The sequence below is a fragment of the Taurulus bubalis genome, assembly GCF_910589615.1.
Source record: "Taurulus bubalis genome assembly, chromosome: 12".
Classification (NCBI taxonomy): Eukaryota; Metazoa; Chordata; class Actinopteri; order Perciformes; family Cottidae; genus Taurulus; species Taurulus bubalis.
The window spans coordinates 17,483,730-17,506,659 of NC_136600.1; the positions used below are offsets into that span (position 1 = coordinate 17,483,730).

The 22,930-nt window shown below is 42.9% G+C and overlaps 2 protein-coding genes across 2 annotated transcripts; both read right to left on the reverse strand.

Moving 5' to 3' along the window:
• Window positions 1-3,092: 3,092 nt before the first annotated feature.
• LOC306744969 (uncharacterized protein) lies at window positions 3,093-7,076 on the reverse strand. The gene has a single exon (XM_079227680.1). The coding sequence runs from the start codon at window positions 6,937-6,939 to the stop codon at window positions 4,642-4,644; it is 2,298 nt and encodes a 765-aa protein (XP_079083806.1). The 5' UTR covers window positions 6,940-7,076; the 3' UTR covers window positions 3,093-4,641.
• An 11,534-nt stretch (window positions 7,077-18,610) lies between these two features.
• Window positions 18,611-22,569, reverse strand: shisa7a (shisa family member 7a; the record flags this gene model as incomplete). The annotated part of the gene is made up of 6 exons (XM_079227286.1): window positions 21,782-22,569; window positions 20,859-21,013; window positions 20,429-20,494; window positions 19,988-20,173; window positions 19,165-19,788; window positions 18,611-19,011 (listed from the first exon to the last, which is right to left on the reverse strand). Exons 1-6 carry the CDS (start codon window positions 22,546-22,548, stop codon window positions 18,611-18,613), a joined length of 2,199 nt encoding a protein of 732 aa, XP_079083412.1. The 5' UTR covers window positions 22,549-22,569.
• Window positions 22,570-22,930: the final 361 nt, after the last annotated feature.

Below are 22,930 nucleotides of genomic sequence, written 5' to 3' on the forward strand. Positions count from 1 at the left end.
ATTGCAGTTGAATGTTGTTCAAATTCTTCAGTGGATCAAGCTGTTATTCTCAGAGGACCAGTGTGGGCGGGACACTCAAGACTATCTGAGAAAGAACACTGTCCATGATCAAAATATAAAAAAACGTCAAAATGACGGGCAGGAGAAAATGTTACAATTAAAACTTGTAGAATAATATCCCGAGTTAATCGTCCGGCAATCACAAAGAAGATCCCCAAATAGTTGCAAAGCAGAGCTCCGTCAAAAAAAAAAAAAAACAGTGTGTACAAAAAACACACACACCGCGACGAGAGCAGTGACTGTATTGGTCAGATGACAAGTTGTATTGGTGTTTCTCTCCTCTGCTGTCGCGCTCTGCTGTCCGTCGCGGGGAGGAGGGGGTCGTTTCCTCTTTCTCTGTCTGTACTTTTTTTTGCATCCGGTGGATCCAGTCACGGGCGCACGGGCTTAGGTCTGTTCGGGCCGCGCGACTTCCACGTCCGACCGTCCCTCTCTCTCGCTTTCTCTCTCTCGCTCTCTCTCTCAGCTGGAACGGACACGGGCAGTTCACGTGACGTCACACCTCAGGGAACAAGCGAGTGAGGCGCGAGGGGGCGGGGCCCGGATTAAACAGATCTCTCAATTCTCTCTTTTAATTTATGAGACACACCTATCTATCCCTCGTGCCACACCTCGAGCACAGCAAGCTGTTTGTTTTGTCTGACGGGTACAAACCCAGTGAGTTTTCACCAGGTTGTTTATGCTGCAGCAATCACGACATAAAGTAGTATTAGATTTAGTGTGACGACACGCGGTAAACGGTCTTTAAACTAGTAAACCTTGACATCATAGGAGTATTTATGCTCGGGATTAACTGGCTCAAGCCTTTTGCACATCTCTATTCAACCACAGTTGTTGGCTTTCTGTAATAATCAGGTAGTGCAGCATGGCTTTTCCAGTTCCCTTGTAATCCACAGAAAACGTGACTGTGCCGTTTTTTCAGGCGAGAGGAACGTTTCAGCACGTTGCCTCCCGGCGTACAATAGCTGTTCCAGCTCACGTGTACGAGGCACGCGGAGACGATGCCTGTGTGCTCGCGGCTCTGGCTCCGATTGGCTTCGGAGACTCGTCGCTCCGCCCACGACGAGCGCCCATTGGACAGAAATAGGTCGAACAAACCTGCCCGCTCGGATTCCCCCCAGTGCATGCCACTGCCGCGTGAGACCAGTTCGAAACACAAAAAGCGCGAGGGCTGTCTGGTCTACTGTACAGTTGCAGAGCACATGCAAAACATTGCACGCCACAGGAGCTCACCTTTTGTTTTGTATTTTATACGTGGACATGTAGAAGTTGACAAGTAAACAGCTGACAGATTCCAGTCCCCCTGCAGCTTCATATCCTCATAATCCATAAATGGATATTACATGTACCAGTACTGTCTATTGGGGTTCTGGGCCCCTTCAGTGAACACTGTCCTGTTTTTATTTTTAATAAAACTATCCAATTGTACGTTTTGTTCAGCTGTGGCCTCCTCGGATTGTAGAAAAATGGAAACCTAAATCAACAGTGGGTCTGAATCAACATTTCTTTGTTGTTTAAAAAAAAGTCACATGGATTTTCTCATCAATCTGAATGCAAACAAAGTTGTGACTTGAGTTTGTGACTGTGATATACTATTTACTCTTTTCACTGCACTGTCTAACAGTACATGAATCTCAACATTGTGGTTGGTGTTACTCATTAAAGTATCTTACGTTTCCTGATTAAACTATTGCATAAATAAGTGTGTCAATGTCTATTCTTTCCTATATATTTTTTTTTTTACCATGAAATCATTTATTTGGAATCAGAAAGGGCTACAGTAAAAAAAAAAAAATCTAATGCTGTGAATTTGTAGTTCACACATTGCATTTCACCCTGCCTTTAATTTCTAAACATTTAGTGAGACTATGGACTGATACTCAGCATTGTGTTTACTTGGTGGCCTTAATCTTGTAGTAAACAGCAGACAGGAGGCACATAATTCACACAGTCATACAACACTCAGCCTCTCCAGTCCACCCCCGATCAGTGCAAAATCCATGTGACTGCCACACTTATCAACAACAGGCCAAGTGTACAGTAGAAATGAGTTGCTTACTGCCATCTTGTGGAGCTATGAGTGAGAGGTTTTACACAGCCACTTTTCAAATATATTGATGATATACTGTACATTTTAATTATTAAAAGCAATTCCTTAAAAAAAATCTAGCCAACCCTGTGGAAAAACCTAGGACCTTTAATGTAATTTATTGCTATCTCACAATGAACAACACTGTGTCTGTTGTGGAATCAGTCAGGTTTCTGGGATTTTCCACCATCTCACAGGACCTAAAGAGAAAAAAGACCTTGCAGAGGATGCACTTCCTTCAACCTGCCTCAGGAGCTGCTACAATCCTACGCTGCAATAACGCAGCCTGTTCTCTGCACGTCCATCACAATCAGCCACCAAACGGGACCGGATAAGATGACAATGAAGCTATAAGTGCAGAGAAGATCATTGGTGGCAGGAAGCATCCCTGCAGAACAGCACAACCTGTTAAAAGTCTCCCTCTGGTTGGCAGTGCACGACACCGAACGCCAAAACAACCAGACACAAGATCAATTTCTCCCCACAGCTCGTCCCTCTGATGAACAGTTAAATTAGTTGCACTGTCAATAACATTGTAACACCAAAAACATTCATTGCTCCCATTATAGATCCTATTTTTTAATGCACCAAATATATATATATATATATATATATATATATATATATATATATATATACACACACATCCTACAAGCTGTGTATATATATACATTTATATATATATACACATTTATATATATATATATATATATATATATATATATACACACACATTTATATATATACACATATATACATACACACACACACACACGTATCCATGCACATACTATACAAAACTGTTCAGACCATGTATACCAATCAGTATTTATTTCTCTGCACTATTTATATAGTTTACAACTTACCTAACACTTAACCTGCATAAAGACTTTTGCATATGCTTTTATATATTTCAATATACACCATACATGTGTACCTTTTAGTACTGTCTACCTGTATTTGTAAGCTTGGTTGTCCGTGTTCCTCGCTGTTGTCTATTTCTGTTTACATTCAGAGCACAAAAACTGAGCCAATTTCTTTTGTGTGTATACATACTCGGCCAATGAAGGTGATTCTTTTACATCCTGAAAACCATTTAATCCACAGTGATATGGAATTCACAGGGCATGAAGATAAATGTAATTATAAAACTTCAATACTATAGCTTTGGTGATTGTGAAGGTAACTTTAAATGACAAATGAAAGGAAAACAAATGATTACACTTAAGGTTTATTCATTGCTGAAATATAATCAACTACTGACTTCTCAGTAAATAATGTGATAGAAATCTACTAAAAACCATAATTTTTCTTCAGAAGAAAAAAAGGGAAGGCTTGACAGGGGTATGAACATTTCATGTGAATAAAGTGACAAGATGTACTTAAAACTTGCTTCAGAAGAAAGAAAAAAGGCTTAACAGTAAGAATATGATTGCAACTCAGCAAAAAGTAAAAAGGTAGAAGGGGTTAAGTATAAGGTTGGCATGAAGACTGATTGGGTTACACACATAAATACATGGAATATTACATTGGTTTCTATCATGATATAGGTCCTTGTCTTTAACACATCGTGAAGTACTGTAGAAATAATCACTGCTAAAAAGAGCATACAAATAACATGAGATAAACATGTGTTAGAGTCCACTTGTTCAACCTGTTTTCAATCTCTTGGTATAAAAGCTAAGAATATCTCAAATAAAGTAGAGTGAACATACTAAGCAAGGCTTTTTGTAAGTTTCTTCATTTTGGCGGGAGAGGGAACCTTGAAATGCTAAATACCAGCAACTTTAACATTTTATCTATACGTGATTCAATCACTCGGGAATATAGAGCAATTTTTAAATCAAGTTTTAACACTACAAACTTCTGGGCATATACTGAATAAACCATCACATACTGTAGGAGTGATTTCACAACCTTAGCTAAAAACTTGACCAGAGAACAAACATGCACTGACAAACTATCAACAAAGGTCTTTGTCCTCATGTCCCTACTCCTAATAAATGCACTTTACATTTTATTTTTTTTAAATCCTCAGAGCCTCTAAGTGAACAACAACAAGACAAAGTACACAGCAGAGACGTTCATCATACAGCAAGAGGTGTAGCAGGGAGTCTAGTTATGGGGAAGAGAAGTACATTAGCAGGTCATTTCACCTAAACTTGTCTCGTAACTGCACAGTGTCAGCCAAGCATAGTGTCAATGCACTTAAGGGGTTAATGAACCTATGGAAACAGTCACGTCTTTGAAAACACCTTCCAATATAATCTGGAAGAATTTCTGGTGAAATCTTATAGGATGCTCTACAGTAGTTGTTAACACACTCATTCTAATAGTCAGCAGAGTAGATGTCAACAGAGACATGAGGAAAATTATCCTAAAAAGGCAGCACTTGCCTTTTTAAGTCCCTTTTATTAATTTTTTTCCTCGCCTTTCCATTTTAGAACTGAAATATCCCACTGGTATGCCACTCTTTTCAGGTACCGGGACGCTCAGTATCTATATGGTCCCTGTTGGTATGGAATCTCCTCCTGACCCTCTCGGGTCGGCCTCTCTCCCGGTCTCTTTGAAAGCTTCAGCCTGTTAGCATCTCCTCGCTGCAGTCCTTTAGCCCTGCGGCGACAGGACACCTTGTGCCTGTAAAGCAAAGTAGCATTCCAGAAGCGAGTGGAGCAGCGTCGACAGGAGAAAGTCCCTCTGGCGCGATGGGAGGCCCGATGGATGAAGGCTGACAAAGCCCTGTGAGACTGCTTCCCACATACACTGCACCTGAGTCGCTCCTGAGAGGTCGAGGCTTTCTGTGGGTGTTTAACTGCCATGTGGACGAGCAGTCCCGCTTTACGGGAAAACACAGAATTGGGGCATATAGGACAGCCAAAACGTTTCACAGGGACTTTGAGAGACGAGAGGATCTGCACCTTCACTCCCCCAGTGTTGACAAGCTTATACCCAGCACTATCTGATCCTTCTCCTCGCCTAATTGTCAAACGAAGAGAGCCTGGTTTTTTATTCAATTGCTTTCTTATTGTACAACTTATCTTTCTCTTCTTTTTGCTTCCATCAAATCTGACTAAATCTTGTTGGGAATCCCATTTATTTTCCCTCCAATCTCTCCTGTCGGACTTTTTTTTTTTCTTCTTGTGTCGTCTCATGTCATCGTGTGATAACTGGATGCTGCAGTCAAGGTGTTGGTGGGACTGGGTACCTGACTGAGGATGAAGATGATGGTGAGAGATATGATGATGATGATGCAGATGATGATGTTCAGTGGAGGGCAGTTCCGTGAGGGGCTGGAACGGGGCTGTGGTGTGGAGCGTACGGCTACGGGAGCCAGCTGGATATATGTGCTCTCCTTTCACCCCGGCTGGGGAATGTGGGTGCTGTGGGGCCATGATTGTAGAGTTTGGAGGCAGAGGCTGTGAGTAAGATGGAGCATTAGAGGCTGAAGATTGGGCTGCAGCGTCATAAAAGAGAGGAGGGTAACCAGGTGGTGGATGCGGGGGTGGCTGTTGGTGGCTATGAGTGACGACACTAAGACTCGGCCCTCCATGACCTTCTGTGGAAGGCGCCATCTGCAGCAGGGCATTGGTGGCAGCCTCACTCTCTGATGTTGACTGATTAACATCACTCCCACCTCTGTTGTCTCCAGACCCACTGCTGCCTTCTTGCGGATTAGGTGGATCCGTACGGGTCATCCCATGCTGCGATTGCCTATGTCGAGTGAGGCTGTTGGAGTAAGCAAATGCTTTTCCACATACCTCACAGCAAAAGAGCTTTTCCCCCCCACCTTCATGAACCGTCTGGTGATGGGCGGTCAGATGGAAGTGGTGGCGGAAGGACTTCCAACATATAGCACAGGTGTAGAGTCGAGGCGGAGGCGGGGGCTGTGGGTGGGATGGGGGTGGAGGCTGTGACTGGGGGTTGGTTTCTTGAGGCTTGACATCTTGAGGGTAGGGGTAATAGGAGGAGGTGCTTGGTGCTTGGTTCTGGCTCCTGTCTTGGGCCACGCTACATTGAGGGTTAGGGTTAAAGCTGTTAAGGTTATCCGCAGCTGGTGTTGTGGGCACCTCTTCCAGCTCCCCTTTCTGGTGGAGTTTACTGTGCCTCCTGAGGCTCTGGGAGTAACCAAACTCTTTCCCACAGATGCTGCATTTGTAATTCTTGGCCCCTGAGTGGACTGTTTGATGTTTGCTGAGGTGAAAAGCCTCTCTAAAATACTTTCCACAAACAGTGCAGTGATGGGGCTTCTCTCCAGTATGGATGCGGTCGTGTCTGCGTAGGGTCTCACGACGTGCAAATCCCTTTCCACAGACACTGCAGAGGTGAGTGCGTGGCAGGCCACTGGGCCCCATTCTAGGGGTGTATTGCCTACGTTTGGGGGGCTGTCCACCAGTGGCAGGATCTTTCTTAGCTCTGGGTTTGCGGGGACGTTTTGGTTTGGCAGTAGGATTCTGTGGGTTGCTGCTCAAAGCCTGGCTCCCAGCACCTCTGAAATTCTTATCTATACCAGATGTTGATGAAGGTGAGCCCAGAGGACCTAATCCAAGACCACCTAGTAGACCTCCAATGATGTCTCCCCTATCATCCCCTCTATTTCCACTGTTACTAGCTGCTGTTATAGCAGAGATTGCATTATTGACAGAGCTAGTGACATCATCCTCTGAGTCATCCAGTAGAGAAGAAAGGGGCAGGTGGGGCTGTTGCTGCGGATGGTGGTGCTGGTTGTGGCTCTGTGAGTGCGGATGCAGTGTTGGAGCCAAGGGTGCCTTTCTCAGAGCTGGGCCCGCCATCCCACTTCCACAGGGAGAGGCACCAGAGTAGCATGGAGATGGGTTACCTTGAGAACGATGGTCATCATGGTAGCCTGTGTAACGATTCCGAGAGTAGTCAGTGGGGTATTTAGCATCTGTTCTGTCCCTTTCATTTGAATTCCCTCCCCTTCCAGACTGAAACAGACCATCACATCCTAAACCTGATTTTGGTTCTCCTTCCCCCACAATGATTACACCATCTTCTTCCTCAGTTTTCCCATAAATAACCCCTCTATTGCTCTGATAAGTTCCCCCTCCTCCATTACCTCCTCCGCCCCCTCTGTCCTCACCATCAGGTCCTGTCTTGCCGCCCCTTTGTTTGGGTCCCCTACCTGGCTTGCCGCAGGTGCCTGAGGCAGCATGGTTGAGTAGAGAGGTGCTCTCACGGAAGGCACGACCACAGGCGGGACATCGGAATGGCTTTTCCTCATGTATCTTCTCATGGCGTGTCAATGACTCTCTACGATTAAAAGCCCGAGAGCAGGTGGAGCAGCCATATGGGCGGGCTGAAGAGTGTATAACACCATGTTGCAGGAGGTGCCCTTTTTTCTTAAAGACTTTGACACAATCAGGGCAATGAAATATTTTGTCTGGGCTAGGACAAGAAATGGTTGGGGTTTGGGGAGTTTCTTGGGTCGAATGAGGAAGGCTCGGGTCAGACTGTGCTTTAATGTGAATGGGGTTTGCGACAGTAGAGGAAGAACTGCTAGTACCTGCAGTGGTTGGCTCATGCATGCGCAAATGCCTGCGAAGGCTTGAAAGGTGAGGGAAGCTTTTGCCACACTCTCCACAGCTATAAACGGGCTCTGAATCAGACTCTGTGTTGTTGCCTTGCATTGAGCTCTGGTTACCAGATTTAGAAAGGTGAGAATCATTAGTAACCAGTACTGAGGCAGCAGTGGAAGAGGGAGCAGAGGAGGAGGAGGAAACTACTGATGAGGATGAAGATGATGAGGCAAGCAGAGATGATGGGTCTCCACCCATATTTGACATACCAACCCCGCTACCAATTAAAGCTGGGGGTTGACCATGACTAAGCCCTCCACCATTACTACTAGTAGTGGGATTACCATTGTGGCTGCCGTGGCCATGGCCACTACTGCTATTACTACTGCTTTCAGATTTTCTCTGTGGCAAATAGCCAGCCATAGCTTTCTTCCTCCTACTGCCACTGCCGCCGCTACTATTACTTCCACCTCCACTACTTTCCCCTTTACCATCATCTTTAGATAAGGATAAATGGAGGGGCAAGGGGAGTGGCAAACCTGCCTCCTGCTGCATCAGAGATGCTAACTGATTTGACGAGAGTACAGGAATGCCCTGGAAGTCAAAGCCGCCCAGTGATGAGGAATGGGAGCCTGGGTGGAGTGGGTGGTGAGGATGGGAATGAGGGTGAGGATGAGAAAGGGTGTGAGGTGGAAGCTGTTGCTGCTGCTGTGGACCCTGGTGTGACTGGGAAGTGGAGTGGCTATGTGAGTGAGAAGAATGCAAAGCAGGAGGCGGTGCAAGACTAGAACTGGGCTCCCCGCCTGTCTGACTTAAACCAAGCCCTAAGTGGTTATGGGTTCCCTGTTGAACAAGAAACTGCTCTAAACTAGCATTAGAAGGCACCCCAGAAAGGAAATACTGATTAGCAGCTAACATGCAACTAAATTGTTGGTGAAGGCTTCGTGCATCAGACTGAGCCCCAACCAACTGGTGTCCCAGTGAGCTGACTGCACTGCTGCTAGAAGGGTTGTTAGAGGTGGCCCCAGATGTTGAAGTGGAAGGAGAGGAAGAGGAGGGACCAGATGATGCTTGGGGAACAGAGAGGCCGGGATGCAGAGGAGGGGGGGGTGGAGGTGCTGATGTTACTAATCCTCCTAATCCCCCAGCACTCCCACTACTGCTACTTCCCCCAGCAAAGTGCTCAAAACGCCCTACACCTGAGTGTAACTGCTCCTGTGCTAGTGCTGCCTCAGACGGGTGGAAAGAGCGCAGGAACTGTGGGTAGCCTGATGAATGGCTTGAGCTGCTGCTGCTCATCTTGCTTGACTTTGAACGAGAGCTCTGAGATGAGGAAGGCTGTTGTTGTAAAGGTGGGGGAGGAGGGGCACTCATCTTGGCAAAAATGGAGGCAGAATCAGAAAAGGCGTTACCTCTTGACCCCTGCAGGGGGCCCAAGCCAAGTCCAGACAGAAGAGCTCCAGAAGATTCAGCCTGCTGCTGCTGCTGCTGCTGGAGTTGATGCTGGTGAAGTTGCACTTGCTGCTGATGCTGTAGTTGTCGATCTAAACCAAGGCCTTTAAATTGGTGGGCCTGATGCCCACTTAACATCTCTATAATGTCCAGATTGTATTTTCCAAATTGGAACATTTCCCACTCACTTGCACATGGGGGTGCACGGGCCAAACCTCCAGCACTAGGAGCGGCAACAATGATCCCACCACTGACTGGTGAAAGACACACTTTACCCAAAGAGTAAGGTTATGCTACTATATTCATCCAGATCTACTTGAATGTCTTAAATCTTAAGTTCTTCTCTCCAGATAGTTTACTTCTGGTGCTGCTACACCCAGTTGGTTATCCACTGCCCACACTCTACTTCCAAAATGAGTGGGGTGGCCGGGAAGATGAGCTTATGACCAAAGGGTAAAAGTGTCTTTAAGACAGGTAGATGACTTCCACCTAATTTTAAAATAGCTTAGAATAGCTTTTATTGAGAAGCAGTTCAAATGACTTCTTCTTGTTTCCTTTGAGAGTTACTGCGTTGACATTATCCTTCATCTAAGCAAGATTCCTCATCCGTGTTCAGCCAAGACGATCCTACAGCTGGAAAAACAAGATTCAAAAAAGGATGAAAGTCATCGAGGGGAAGACAACTTTTGAATAAAACTTTGCTCACTGTCTTTTGCTAATAGGCCTTCAACCTATAGAGAGGTGACCCCCATCTATTTACGGTGAATCTATATAGACATTAACTTAAGTCTGCACTGTAACATTACAAGAGATTTTTCTCCATGACTGACATTAGGTGAAAAGATTATTTAAATGAATTCTGTATTGTAACTGCAAATCACAATACTTGACTGGAGAGAATGATTATGTTAAGTTTCCTAGAATACTTTGACATCAGGTTTAATGTGCCATTTTTCTTCAACACATACATTAGATTTTAAGAACTCAAATTAGTACTTTTGTTAAGTTTCAGTTCCCCCTTGTGTCTTATTCATGCTGCAGTTTACCTACCAAAAATGTATTATTATTGTGAGGCAATCAGCCCCTCAGTTCCATGTTATTTGAGGTGAAGAAATACAATTTTCAACAATTCAAGTTCTCTCTCTCTCTGTCTCTCTCTAGATACGTCTACATGCTAATAAACATATGCAAACTTTTACGTTTTGTAATAACTTACCATTATGTGGTTCTGCTGGATTGCAGCACAACCAGAATTGTTTCATGAATGGCAATTCATTTTATCATAACGTCCATCTTTACTAAGGAGGAAAAAGTTACTTTCATCATTCTTACTGTCTACACATGTAGCTCTTCATATTAGGCCTCTGCCATGGAAGTTGGCAGTGAAAGGAGGCAAACAAAGCTAACTTGGAGATAGGGACCAAATTTATGACAATATTACACACTGACTTACCTACCACTTTAACCATTGTGTACTACACCGGTTCAGTGATGTATCTCACACTTTATTTATTACAGTATATGTGTCTATCTCTGTAAGTACCAAATGTTATTGAGGAAGAGATACTGACAGAATATTGAGAAGTGTAGCCGTGTTGCAAGAAATGCCACATTAGACCGCAGATGCTGTCAAAAATATGCAAATTATGGCTTGCAATTAGTACCACGAGAAAGTTGACAGTTTTTCGGGTCTACTTTTTGTGCCAACAGAAAATCAAATTCTAGCACCATACTCACCATTGCTTTTTTCCATTTTCATTTCCGTTTTAATTTGTTTATTACCAGATAGTCACAGAGGCATACTAGCATTCAGTACTTTAAGTTTCATTCTTAGCCTAAAATCAGTCCACATAATGTCAAAATGCAGTCAATGTGAATGTCTTTGGTTTCAGAAATGTTCTGAAAAGTAATATTAGAAGTGGTCGAAATGGGGGGGTGGGATTACACAGTATCAGATGCTGTGTAGTACCTTAAGGTGTGTCAAGAGGATGACAGGCCTGTAAATATCAAGTTACATCCATTCATATTGCACATTTCCATATTATATATAATTCATCCTGTCCATCGATTCATTTTATATTAATATATATGGCACTTAATTATACTAAACTGCCTTTAGTTGAACCTGTACTCACAATGTGCAGTGTCATTAAAGTCAGATGATTACATCTAATCTAACCACAACTATACCAACAATACGCCTGTTAATTTATTAAAGGAATACCCCTAAATCCAATTTTTATAGTAGATAATGTATATTTTAACTGTTGCGTTATACATTAGTCTTTAATAAACGTAAAATACAAACCAGATGTGCTGTTATTCTACTTGTGAAAAGGCTGAGAGTAACGTTACTCAATGTTTTGCTCACCTCGGAATATCTTACCGTTGCCTCTAATCGATGTGATGAAGCTAGTGGGGAGTGAGCTCCCCTGGTAGATGAGGGTGATAATCTATCGCATACTTGACTGCCTTTCATTTTAACGTAAATCAACGATCCTGTGAAGAAGAAGATGAAAAAGAAAAGGGCAGAAAATGCTCGAATTAACACCAGTAGCACACCCGCTGCACAGTGTAAACATGAGCGGCATCTTGCAGGCGCAAGTAATAACGGACGCACTCGCGGAGGCATCCTGCATTAGTATTGGCTCACATTTGGAAGAAGAAAAAAAAAAGAAAAAAAATATTGGACGCGCTTGCATGCGAAACTTGTCGGCTCATCGTTTAGCTTCATATGTTACACAGGCTCGGCGTGTTTATCCGTCTGGTGCCACACGCACCAGCACCATCACCACCTCCACCACTACCGCAGCAGCAGCTAACGCTAGCCATCTTTTCGATCCACTTTTATAAAAAGCACGCCGACTACCGTTAACATCACGAGGCCGTACGTTCGCGCACACACACATACACGCACGCGCGCGTTACCTATATTCTGCTAAATGTTTACCTACGCATTCAGCCGCGGAGCCCAGTTGCAGATGGATGAGGCCTGTCACGCCTTCTTCTAACTGCCTAGCTAGCTATCGCCCGCTTCCATGTCTGCGTGCCGTTTTCCAGTCGTTAGCCGGAGCCCTTTTCGCTGATGCTGCTGAGCCGAGTGAACACTTACACGGTCCCCGCCAGAAATCAACGCCGATCGCCGCCGCCTCCTCGCCGTCCCGGTTGTGGTCCTGTGCGTCGACGGGGAGCTTTCTCTAAATATTTCGACGGCCGAGAAAAAATTGGATGGTCGGTGATGATATTTTTTGGGTAAAACTGAGTGACGTGTGCTCCCTTAACATCGGTCCTTTCCGGCCCTTGTAATATTTCCGGGTAGCACGAGCGGGGCTCACGGGCGGCTGCATAGGGCTCGCAGCGGATTTACCGTTTGGTAAAAAAAAAAGAAAAGGGGAACAATCTTCCACAAACGTGACACATTAAAATCATTAGTTTCAGTTCACCTCCACAACCCTCTGCCCGGTTGTATAAAAGTTACCCAGTCTCAGCGGGAGGTTGAGGACTTTACCCCAGGTTGCATAATGGATGATGTCTGATAGGCCTATTATACTAGAGGATAATTATGACTTTTGGCTATAACTAATAAATAAATAGCATTAGGTGAAAACAAGTAGCCCATGCTGTGCTCTTTTATTCTATGTCGTATTAGTAATTCAATATCTTATTTATTAAGTTTAAGCACAGGCCACAGCCATTTTGTAGTAGTTTAAATTAATCTAAATTAGTTTAATACACTTTACGTTAATTATCCTGTGTATAATCTAGAGATGTATCATCATCATAGGTTTAGAAAACAGGTATTCAGGAGCATTAAACAATTGTTGATGATGTTTATTTTTATAATTGTTAGATCTAATAAATATTTCATAGATATTTGTGTAAAGAAAAAGTCCAATGTGTAAGTGTATGAATAAATAAATAATATACATTAATTGGGATAATTATGACTACCAAAGTAGAACTTTTTCAGGGCATATCATTCTCTTTGTGCAGTCCCATCTAATTGTTTGTCTGTATAGTTGAGGTATATATCAGTATTGTGCTATAAGTGCATAAAACCAAGAGCTTGTAATTTCATTTTTCATGAGCCTTTCAGTCACATACACATCCATAATTCTGTTAAGTGTTAAGAATAATGTTATAACAATGAACAAAACAAGTCACATGGAATTATCAATGCACTCTGGAAAAAAGAAAGTTGTTTTAGACATGTCCTCCTGATCCTCTATCCCAAACAGATCTACACAATTGAGCCACCTTAAAAGTAAGCTGCCATAAATAAACAAACTCCAGATCAATATGATTATAATAAATATGAATGAAGACAATGCTTTCCCTCAGGCTTATCATCACACACATCTTGGAATTGATTCAGTCATTATAATCACAAATAAGTGAATAATTTCAGCGCTCAACCTCTCTGATATTAAGGATGGTAATCATGCTTGTGTTAGGTTATGATGCTAATCGTGTGCACAAAGCATGTAGGATGCATACTCTTCTGCAGGACCATCAAAGGCACTAAAAGCCTTAACTCATGTATTTTCAATTTGAATATTAATGAGTCTTTTATAGCAAATGTGCTGTTTTTCAGTGTCTTAAACTGTGCATGATTTCTTCATTAATATGAATGGTGTTAGACAGTGTGGGCAGCTTTTCTTAAAAATGAAAAGACATTTTGAGTGAAGGCTTCATACAGGTTTTGTCTCAGAGCCGAGGAGCTACTGAACCTCCTGGTGGTGAAATGCGCAAATTACAATGATTGTACTGCATCGGTGGCAGCCAGTGTCTAAATCAAACATAATATGTTCCATGCTCTTTGTGTACCGCTTGTAAAAAATATTTCTCTATTAGTACGTCTGCTCTTTTATTTGCGCCTTCATACATCTCAGTGCAATAAATGTATTCACAGGAGGTTTTAATATGAGCTCCGTAGCCCTCACCTCACTCTAAGGACCCAGCAGGTATGATGATATAACTCCGCACTCAGCTGTTCTAGAGCTGTGAATTATATGAAGAAACATTTCGCTTTTTTATTTAATTTAAAAGCACAGTTGCCCACTCCCACTGGCACTGTATAGCCTTAATGTGGCTTATACAATATCTCACATCCTGATGTGGGATTGTATCACAGAGCCACTCTGTGTGCTCACTAACCATCTGAAGACTAATGGCTTAGTTAGAGCCCTTGTAAAACATGCATTTGATTATTTTATAATCTTAATATCGTCTCTGATTAAGTCACAGTTCTCAAAACCTACACCACTGCTATACTTAAGTACAAATTTGAGGTGCCATTTCGTGCTACTTAATATTTCTACTCCACAGTAAATCACGAGAAACTTATTATACCTTGATTAGCTTCAATAGCTAATTAAACATGAACACATCAGTAATAATAATACAATTTCCTGCTGAATTGATACTTTTAATTGCTTTTGATGCTTTAAGTGCATTTTACTCATACAACTTATTATTTCACTGCAGGACCTTCACTTTTAATCAAGTATTTTTATTTAGCAGTTTCTACTTTTACTATAGAGGACCCAAATACTTCCTCACTGAAAATGCAGATTGCAGAATTCTGCTGAAACAGAGAAGAATAGGCTTAGCTCATTGGCTTGCCATGAGTCTTATTTCAAACATAATCTCACTTTAACTAGACTACACATCAACATCACTACCTGAATTGCAAACAATAAACATAGACATCTAATTAAAGTCTGATATATTTCTAAATTGTAGATTTTTATGAGCAACCAAGCACTTGGTCTACTCCTCCAAGTGCAGTAACATAAATGCATACACCCCAGTTTATTAATATTGTTGCTATGAGGTGCAATGTGCCTCAATGCTCGTTTCTTCAAGAAAAGAGTGCGAAAGGCCCAATATCTTCAACATATTCCATACTAAGATAAGAATATATTACTGAATGACAGAAAACAGTGACTTGGTTATTATTTATTATTATAACATTCATAATAATAATAATAATCATCATAATTCAAGAACATTAATGCAAGAAACTTACACTCTATAATAAATGACAAAACCTTTTTTTCCACCAACTTTATTATACAAATTCTTTGCGAGTCACTGTCCTATCCAAGGGGATCTATGCATTGAACAATAACAAAAGGGTTATTTTGAAATTTATAGGCATGAAAATAAATCCTGGATTTTCATTAATGGACACAATCCCTGTCCATACAATTTACTATTAATAATGCTTTACATTTCAGGTGGCCATTAACCATCCTCTCTCTAAATGAATTCATAATGGTAAAAACACACACCATATTCATTCATTTCTTTCTAAGCTTTTTAGCTGACTTGTCTGTCTGTAAATTCTCAGTTGTGAAAAATAAATATCCCCTGTAGTCTTGTAGGAGGCTATGACAATAGAAAGACAACAAAATGTTATGAGTTTGGCACTGTACAATTCATTAAATACTAACACATAATTTGTTGAATTCTCAAATTAATGTTGAAGAGATTACTCAAAATATTCTGATTGAACTAGCTATACAAAATACAATACTTTCACAAATTAGATTAACCATTTATAAAATTGATATAATGAGTTTTGATGGATATGGCTTGTGAGATATTACAGACTTTGCTACAGACCTTTTGCGGCTCTATTAAAAAAATCTAATACTACTGTATGTCACTTGTCCTATTTCCCTGAAAAAGACACTCAACGCATTCAGCTTTCCATTAGACCTTCGTTTTTCCTCCACCCAATAAACATTCATCCAAAAACACAAACATTATGGCATCATGGGTTTAGTGTGTACAACCCATTTATGTAATTGGGTCCGGCTGCTACAGTTGAGACAACAGACCGCCTCCAGTCTGGTTTAACAACTTCTGGCCCGTCCCAAACACATCTGTCCCTCACTGGTTGTTAAAACACTGTCATCTACACATACGTTTAGAAGGCTGCAGATTTTTTCAATAGATATTTTTGTACCCGAGTGGAAACCTAAGTAATCACTTGAGATCAAGAAGTCATAAGGCCGATGTCTAGGCACAGTACATACAGCTGGAAAAGTGGCCATATAAGCATCGATGACCTTCAAATCCAGGCATACTGTAACTGCCTCTCAGTGAAATGGAGCTGGCATGCATCAAGATTTAGAAGGTTTTTAAAAACTTGAATTTATGACCAGATGTATGAAAAAAACAACTAGTCGTGAGAATGCTAGTTATCTAAAAACAATAAACACTTAAATCCCACCAAGTAAAAGAACATCACATCATAATATAATTGTTAATAATAACCATAACAGTTATAATAATCATTAATAATAACACTCCATCATATTCATAACAACTACATTTAGCACTGTGTATAGGAAGATTGTCCAAATGTTTCTGTTTGTCAGTATTTCATCTCTGTACTCCTTCACATGACTTAACCGAAACCAAGCAGTAACAAGTTCCTTCTTTGATCTGTGTAATTATCTCTGATTTCATGTTTAAAAAATCTTCTCTCGATACAATACCGTTAAGTGATCGCTCACAATGTCAGCCGTGCTTGTACAGAATGTAAACCTGGAGGACACGATAAGTATGTCTGTATCTGGTGCAAATATCAGGGGATCGATTTGTGCAAAGGGTTGTTTTTTTGTCTCTATGTTTCTCTTTGAACTGTGCTTAAATTGCTCTTGTTTTTTGTACACATTAATACTTAATACATCATGACAATATCAACACAAAATCAAGAGAAAGAGATAGCATTTCATATGAACCACAGATATCACATACTACAGTATATAGGATAGGATAGCCCTTAGTATTGATAAGCGTTGTTATTGATGAATATTTATTTTTCTCTTTCCTGTTTTTTTGTTTTTTTTGTTTTGTTTTTATAACTGGCTGAAGTGCGTTATGATACAGCAAGTTCTTCCTCTTGAGGACGGGGAGGGCTTCCTAACCATCCGAGTCTCTTACGCCATATTGAGCAACGCAGGAGAAGGCCTCAGGTCGCCCTCTCTCTCCTGACTCAGAGGAGTGTTTGGCTTGCTCTGAAGCCAATCCTTTGACTGTACAAAATATCACTGACTTGTATAATTTGTCACCTGGTGAGAATAATAAAATGGTGATTGTCAGACCAGCTTCCTCTGTGGTATTTTCTTTGTATCTCCATAAATGGCTTTGAAGGACAGTTGTGTAAGTGCAACCTCTGCATCACGGTCTATTCATTTGTGCTCTGTAGAAAAACCTTTGCTCTTCGTTCACAACCTGCAGTAAAGCAAGTTGCCCTTTTATTGGTAAACTGAACACATGCGTCTCTCGACTCGTCTGTGTTTGCGTCAAGATATTTTTGTAATAACATGACAGATGGCTCTATATTATTTGGTAGCCCATCGTTTTTTACAGTTAGGTCCTGATCTTGAGATGGGAACATTAGGGTAAACTCACCCGTAACGTACTCTAACATCAGTTTACCACTCGCGTAGTGGAACAGGGATCAGTGTGTGAGTCCCTCTGGGGGGTTTGGATCTAAGGTCACATGGAAAACTAGGCAACCCAGGCGTCAGATCGGTAATGTGGGTACGTCCGCGGTTTCAAATCCTGCCAACAGTGTCAGGCTGCATTGTCCTAGTAAGAAACAGCCCCGACCTTGTCCACTCATTTACATGGGAAGCAACAAAAATCTGTTATTTTTCCCTGTGTCAGGATGAGGTTCAGGAGTCAGCTCTCCAAAATCCCTCACCAGGCACACGGTTTATTCACACTCATCTGGTCCACCAGGCTTCTCCCCCGTGAGGTTCAGTTTGATAAATCATTGTCGACGAGAGCTGAGCAGGCTGACAGTCCAGCAGTTAGTTGGCTCAATTCTCTATTTAATTCTGTGACACAATATTCCAGATGGTCCTCCTCTTCATCAACCTCTCTTTATATATATATAAATATATGTATATATAAATATACATATATACAAATATTTATATATATAAACATATATATAAATAAATATATACATTAATATATATATATATATATATATATATATATATATATATATATATATATATATATATACTTATATCATCGTGTTCCCTATCTAATATGGCTCCTGAGTACTTTTTGAAAAACAAATATAAAAACAAAATTATGAACGACACTTCTGTTGGTTTTGTTTCACCCTTCCGTCAGTCTATCTACAATAATGGCACCGCTGTATGTGGCAATATGGCAAATTGGGTTATAAAATATGGCTGATGTAGGCTATCACATAATTGGAAAAGATATTCCCCATCTAGATTTGATTAGATAATCATATTTAAGCTATTTAATTACAAGTTAACACTAATTTGAATAGCCTAAACACGGTATACTGTTACTAAACGTTGTACTTATAGTTGTATTTCTTGTAGTTGAATATACAATAGTTAAATGCAGAAGGGTGATCTATTCCCATAACTTTGATGAGAGGTTAACTCTACATTAGGCACAAACCTCACACCGTCACCTCATTTTTACTCCCCGTCCTGATGCCCTGACTCCCTGTTCCACTTCCTGCCGACCCCCCACCGCCCCCTCCCGGTATGAAATGTAGCTGCTCAATGGTGTTCTGCCGTTTCGCTGCAAAAGCCATCCTCCTGGCACTGTGGCCCCCTAGTGTTCCCGTTCCCATGACTACCCCCTGCCCGGGCACCTCCCCCGCCCAGCCCATGCCCCCGCTCATGTGCCCCGTCATGGCCGTGCTCCTCTCCTGCTCTCGTCCAGACGTGGGGTGAGAGTTCATCTTGATCATGTGGTGGCGGTCGAGGGAGGGCGTGGCGCAGACGTTCTGCTGTGACTGGGCCTTCTGCTGGCGAGGCAGCGTGGGGACAGAGCCTCCTGTGTGGGCGTATGGATCTGCAACCCCCATCCCGGTGACTGGCATCCCGCCGGGTCCCATCCCGCCTGGTCCCATCCCGCCGGGTCCCATCCCGCCGGGTCCCATCCCGCCGGGTCCCATCCCGCCGGGTCCCATTCCGCCGGGTCCCATTCCGCCGGGTCCCATTCCACCGGGTCCCATTCCCCCGGGTCCCATCCTTTCCTCCAAATGGTCCGGGGACATGAGCAGCCGTTCCTGCCTCTCCTGCCTCTCCTGCCTGTCCTGCCTGTCTTGCCTGTCCTGCCTGTCTTGCCTATCCTGCCTATCTTGCCTGTCCTGCCTGTCCTGCCTGTCCTGCCTTTCTTGCCTGTCCTGCCTCTCCTGGGTCTTCCTGGTGAGGGTCTGCGTGTTGGAGTTCTTATTGGAGCCAGCCATGGCTTTGTAGTACTGGTGTTGCTGGTTCTTGGACAACCTGGACAGTGTCCCTGTGTTGCCAGGGACGTCACCCATGTTGAGCAGCTGGTCAGTGGGTTTAACTTTCCTCTGGGTCTTGGAGAGAGTCTCGTAATTAGGGTTATACAGGGGCTCTGGGGGATCCAGAGGGTACGGGTTGGGGGTTGGTGAGGCAGGCATGCCAGAAGGCGGCGGCGGGATCCAGGGACGGACTGCATGCCTGGGGAGGGTTCCTCTACCACTGAGGGTGTAGTCTCCACCCCAGTGGAGGTGGTGCTGAGAGGACTGGAGGGCCGGCTGGGCTGTGTGAGGCCGTCTCTTGGTGGTGCAGTAACCAGACGAGTACTCATCAAGACCTTTCTCTGTAAACCAAACAAAATTTCTCTGAATTGTTTATCACCACAGTAAATAGCATCAGCACATAATGATGCATCCTGCACTTTGTGCCCTAGCGTCAAGAGTGTCACCGTGCTTCAGTGCTCATGAAACAGCTGTGAGGGAAGAGAGAGGCAGACAGACTGGTACATTTGTCCTAATTTTTCGTAAAATGAAGATACTCACCGAGGCGTTTGAGCGAGGAATATCTGTTGAGCTCAGGCTTGGTGGCGCTCTCATAAGAGGGCGGCAACTGAGCCAGGTTGTGCAGGGAGTGGTGGAAGGCCGGCTGGGATTTGGTGTTGTTGTGTTTATTGGAAAGCAGGGTGCCTCCAGCTGCCAGCTGAGCATTGTTCATTCGAGGGGTGCGTTCTACAGAGACCACAGCGAGAAAACAACTGGGTGTAAATGAGATTTGCTCCTCTGGATATAGCGCACTGCACGTAGCTGTGTCAGAATCTGCTAACATTCACAGGAACAGAAGCAGCCAAAGCTCTGATAATCATTATTATTGTTGGGATGAATGAGTCTACTTTTGAGCTTAAATGAAACTGAACAAAGTAAATTAAGCATTGTGGTGATTACATGTAATTTACAGAGGAGCCCGGCTTTCACCAGCTGCCTTACCGATAGTTGCGGTGTGTTTGGGGCTGGTGCCTGATGAGTGGATGAAATTGTGTTGCAAATTTCCCACTGCAAGAAGAACATAAGGTAATCAGCTCAAAATGGATGTCAAGCAGTTTCCAGTTCAATGGCCCTTTAACATATAAAGACGGAAGCAACTATAGACATGTTTGCATCAATTCACCTTCACATCATCTCACATGCACAGTGCTTCTCAACATTTTCATATGATTTCAAACATATTTTAAAGATGTCAGATTCCTGTTCTTTTTTCAATAATGGCTACAAAGATATCTTGGTGATGGGACACAGAAAACAACCTGCAGTCACATGCAGACATGGCGAACGCGATGTGCCTTGGCACACGGAGGATGCTGTTACAAAGTGCTGATTGTGCTATTCACTAATGCTGCAAAAGACCCTGAACCCTCACATCTGTTGTCCTTGATTGGCAGTCCTGGGGCGTACAGATTTTTCGGAGGTCTCCCCAGTGTCCCCTTTGCGTCCGCTACAGCCAAAGCAACGCTGTTGTTTCTCTCATCCTGCTGGACTGGACTGGACTGGTGCCGCAACATGTCAACCAGGGCTCTGATGATGTAAGAAAACAAGCAAAAGGGAAACACAAGATGAAATTGACAATAAACTATTGGCTAACGGCTGACTATCATGTAAAATTCATGAAGTTATGCAAAGCAGTCTATGTTTCGTGATGAGTGATTTTTCATATTTGTCATTATTAATATTGTTCACAGGGTATCATTTTTGGGACATTGGATTGGTGGGTACATGATTGATCATATTCATCTGAGGATAAATGTAAGTCATTTGATTTGAGATACATTTATGAAAACATTCATCTTATATTTTTTAAATATCTACAGCATTAAAATTGTGTAGGAATCAGTCTTTTTCATGAACACCAATTGTCTGGTTATTAATTTGTGTAAAATGATTAACCTGTAACTGTGCTTGAATAAGCAGAATTAGAATAAAACAATACTCTATTAATCTATTAAACTAACGATATCAGTCGACTACAGTCATCTTCCACTGTACTCCAAGTAAGAAAACTGCAACCTGTACAAATATCTAAATGCAAATCTTTATTGCCAAGATTACGGGCCATGTATGAGATAAAAAGCCCAGAGGAATCAAAACAACCAGGAATTTTGCAGCAGCCACTCGATGAAGATCAAATATGTTTCATCTGATGACTAACAACATCATTCTGAGCCCAGGGTGATGAATGTGGGCCATTTATGGAGTCCTGAAGACCTAATTACAGTATTCATACATAAATTGAAGTCACAAATTCAGCAGCGACAAGTGATGAAAAAACATTTTTCAAAGCCTCACCTGGGCATATTTAGGTCCCTTTGGTTGGCTTCCTGTTGCACCTTGTTAAAGACCACCTTGATGCCCACTGCAACCGCCACCATGAAAACAATCACGCCTCCGATGACGAAGCCTGTGTTGTGGCTCTGCTGCTTCAGCGGATCAAAGTCTGGGTCAGGACCTAAATCATCTGGTAACATCATGGTGTCCGTCTGTGGCTTGGCCCAGTCTGGAGAGAAATAGTTATTACAGTTTTCCTGCTCCAGTTGCCGCGTACGATCTGGGCAGCAGAAGCGGTAGTGGCAGGTTCCACAGCAGAAGACAAAGGTGTCCTTGGAGCAGTTGAAAGCGGTGTCAAAGTGTCCCATGACGTCATAATAACCTCGACATACATCCATCCACATGTCCATCATATGGGGTTTAATGGGCGCTACCTGGGCGGCGCCTAATGGAGGCGCAAGGGCCTCTGATGAAGTCACATTCTTGGGGAACATGACCTGGGGAAGGGGTCTCGGAGGCGTCTCGAGAACTCCCTCTGAGGTTTCTGGAAGTTTCTCAGGGGTTTTGGTCCGGCCTTGGAGAGCTGCTGGTCTGATATTGGCCCGCATGGCAAGGAGCAGGAGAAGGGGGCGGGGGCCAGCCTTGGGCTCCGCGGTGAAAGGCCTCTGTGAGCGGTCTATTTGCTGAGGAGGGGGGGACAGAGAGGTCTCCGCAACACTGGTGACTGGGGCAGGGAGGAGGGAGAGCAGGGAGACAGCGAGGACTAGGAGATTGGTGGTGGGCGTCATTTTTACATGACTAAGAGATCTATTTTCTGTTGTTGAGTCAATGCAGTTACACCGCTGTATCCGCTTTTGCAGTTTAACCCACTAAAATGGCATGTGAAATATTCAAGTAGCATGTACAACCTACTGGATATTGATGATGTATCGGTAGTTTCATTCAGCAATGTTGGATGAGGAAATGGATGATGAAATTGGAAGCCGGTTCTTTTTGTGTGTCAGAAACTGAGTAATTATATGGTGTAATATTAGAAAAGGTCAGGAACATTCCAAATCAAAAGGTCTAACACTATCAAAAATAGTTGGTAGGTTTCAATAATTGTCGGTAATGGTATTAAAATGGTTTTAATTTACTGCTAGAAAGGAACTCTGAATCTGTTGCCCTCTC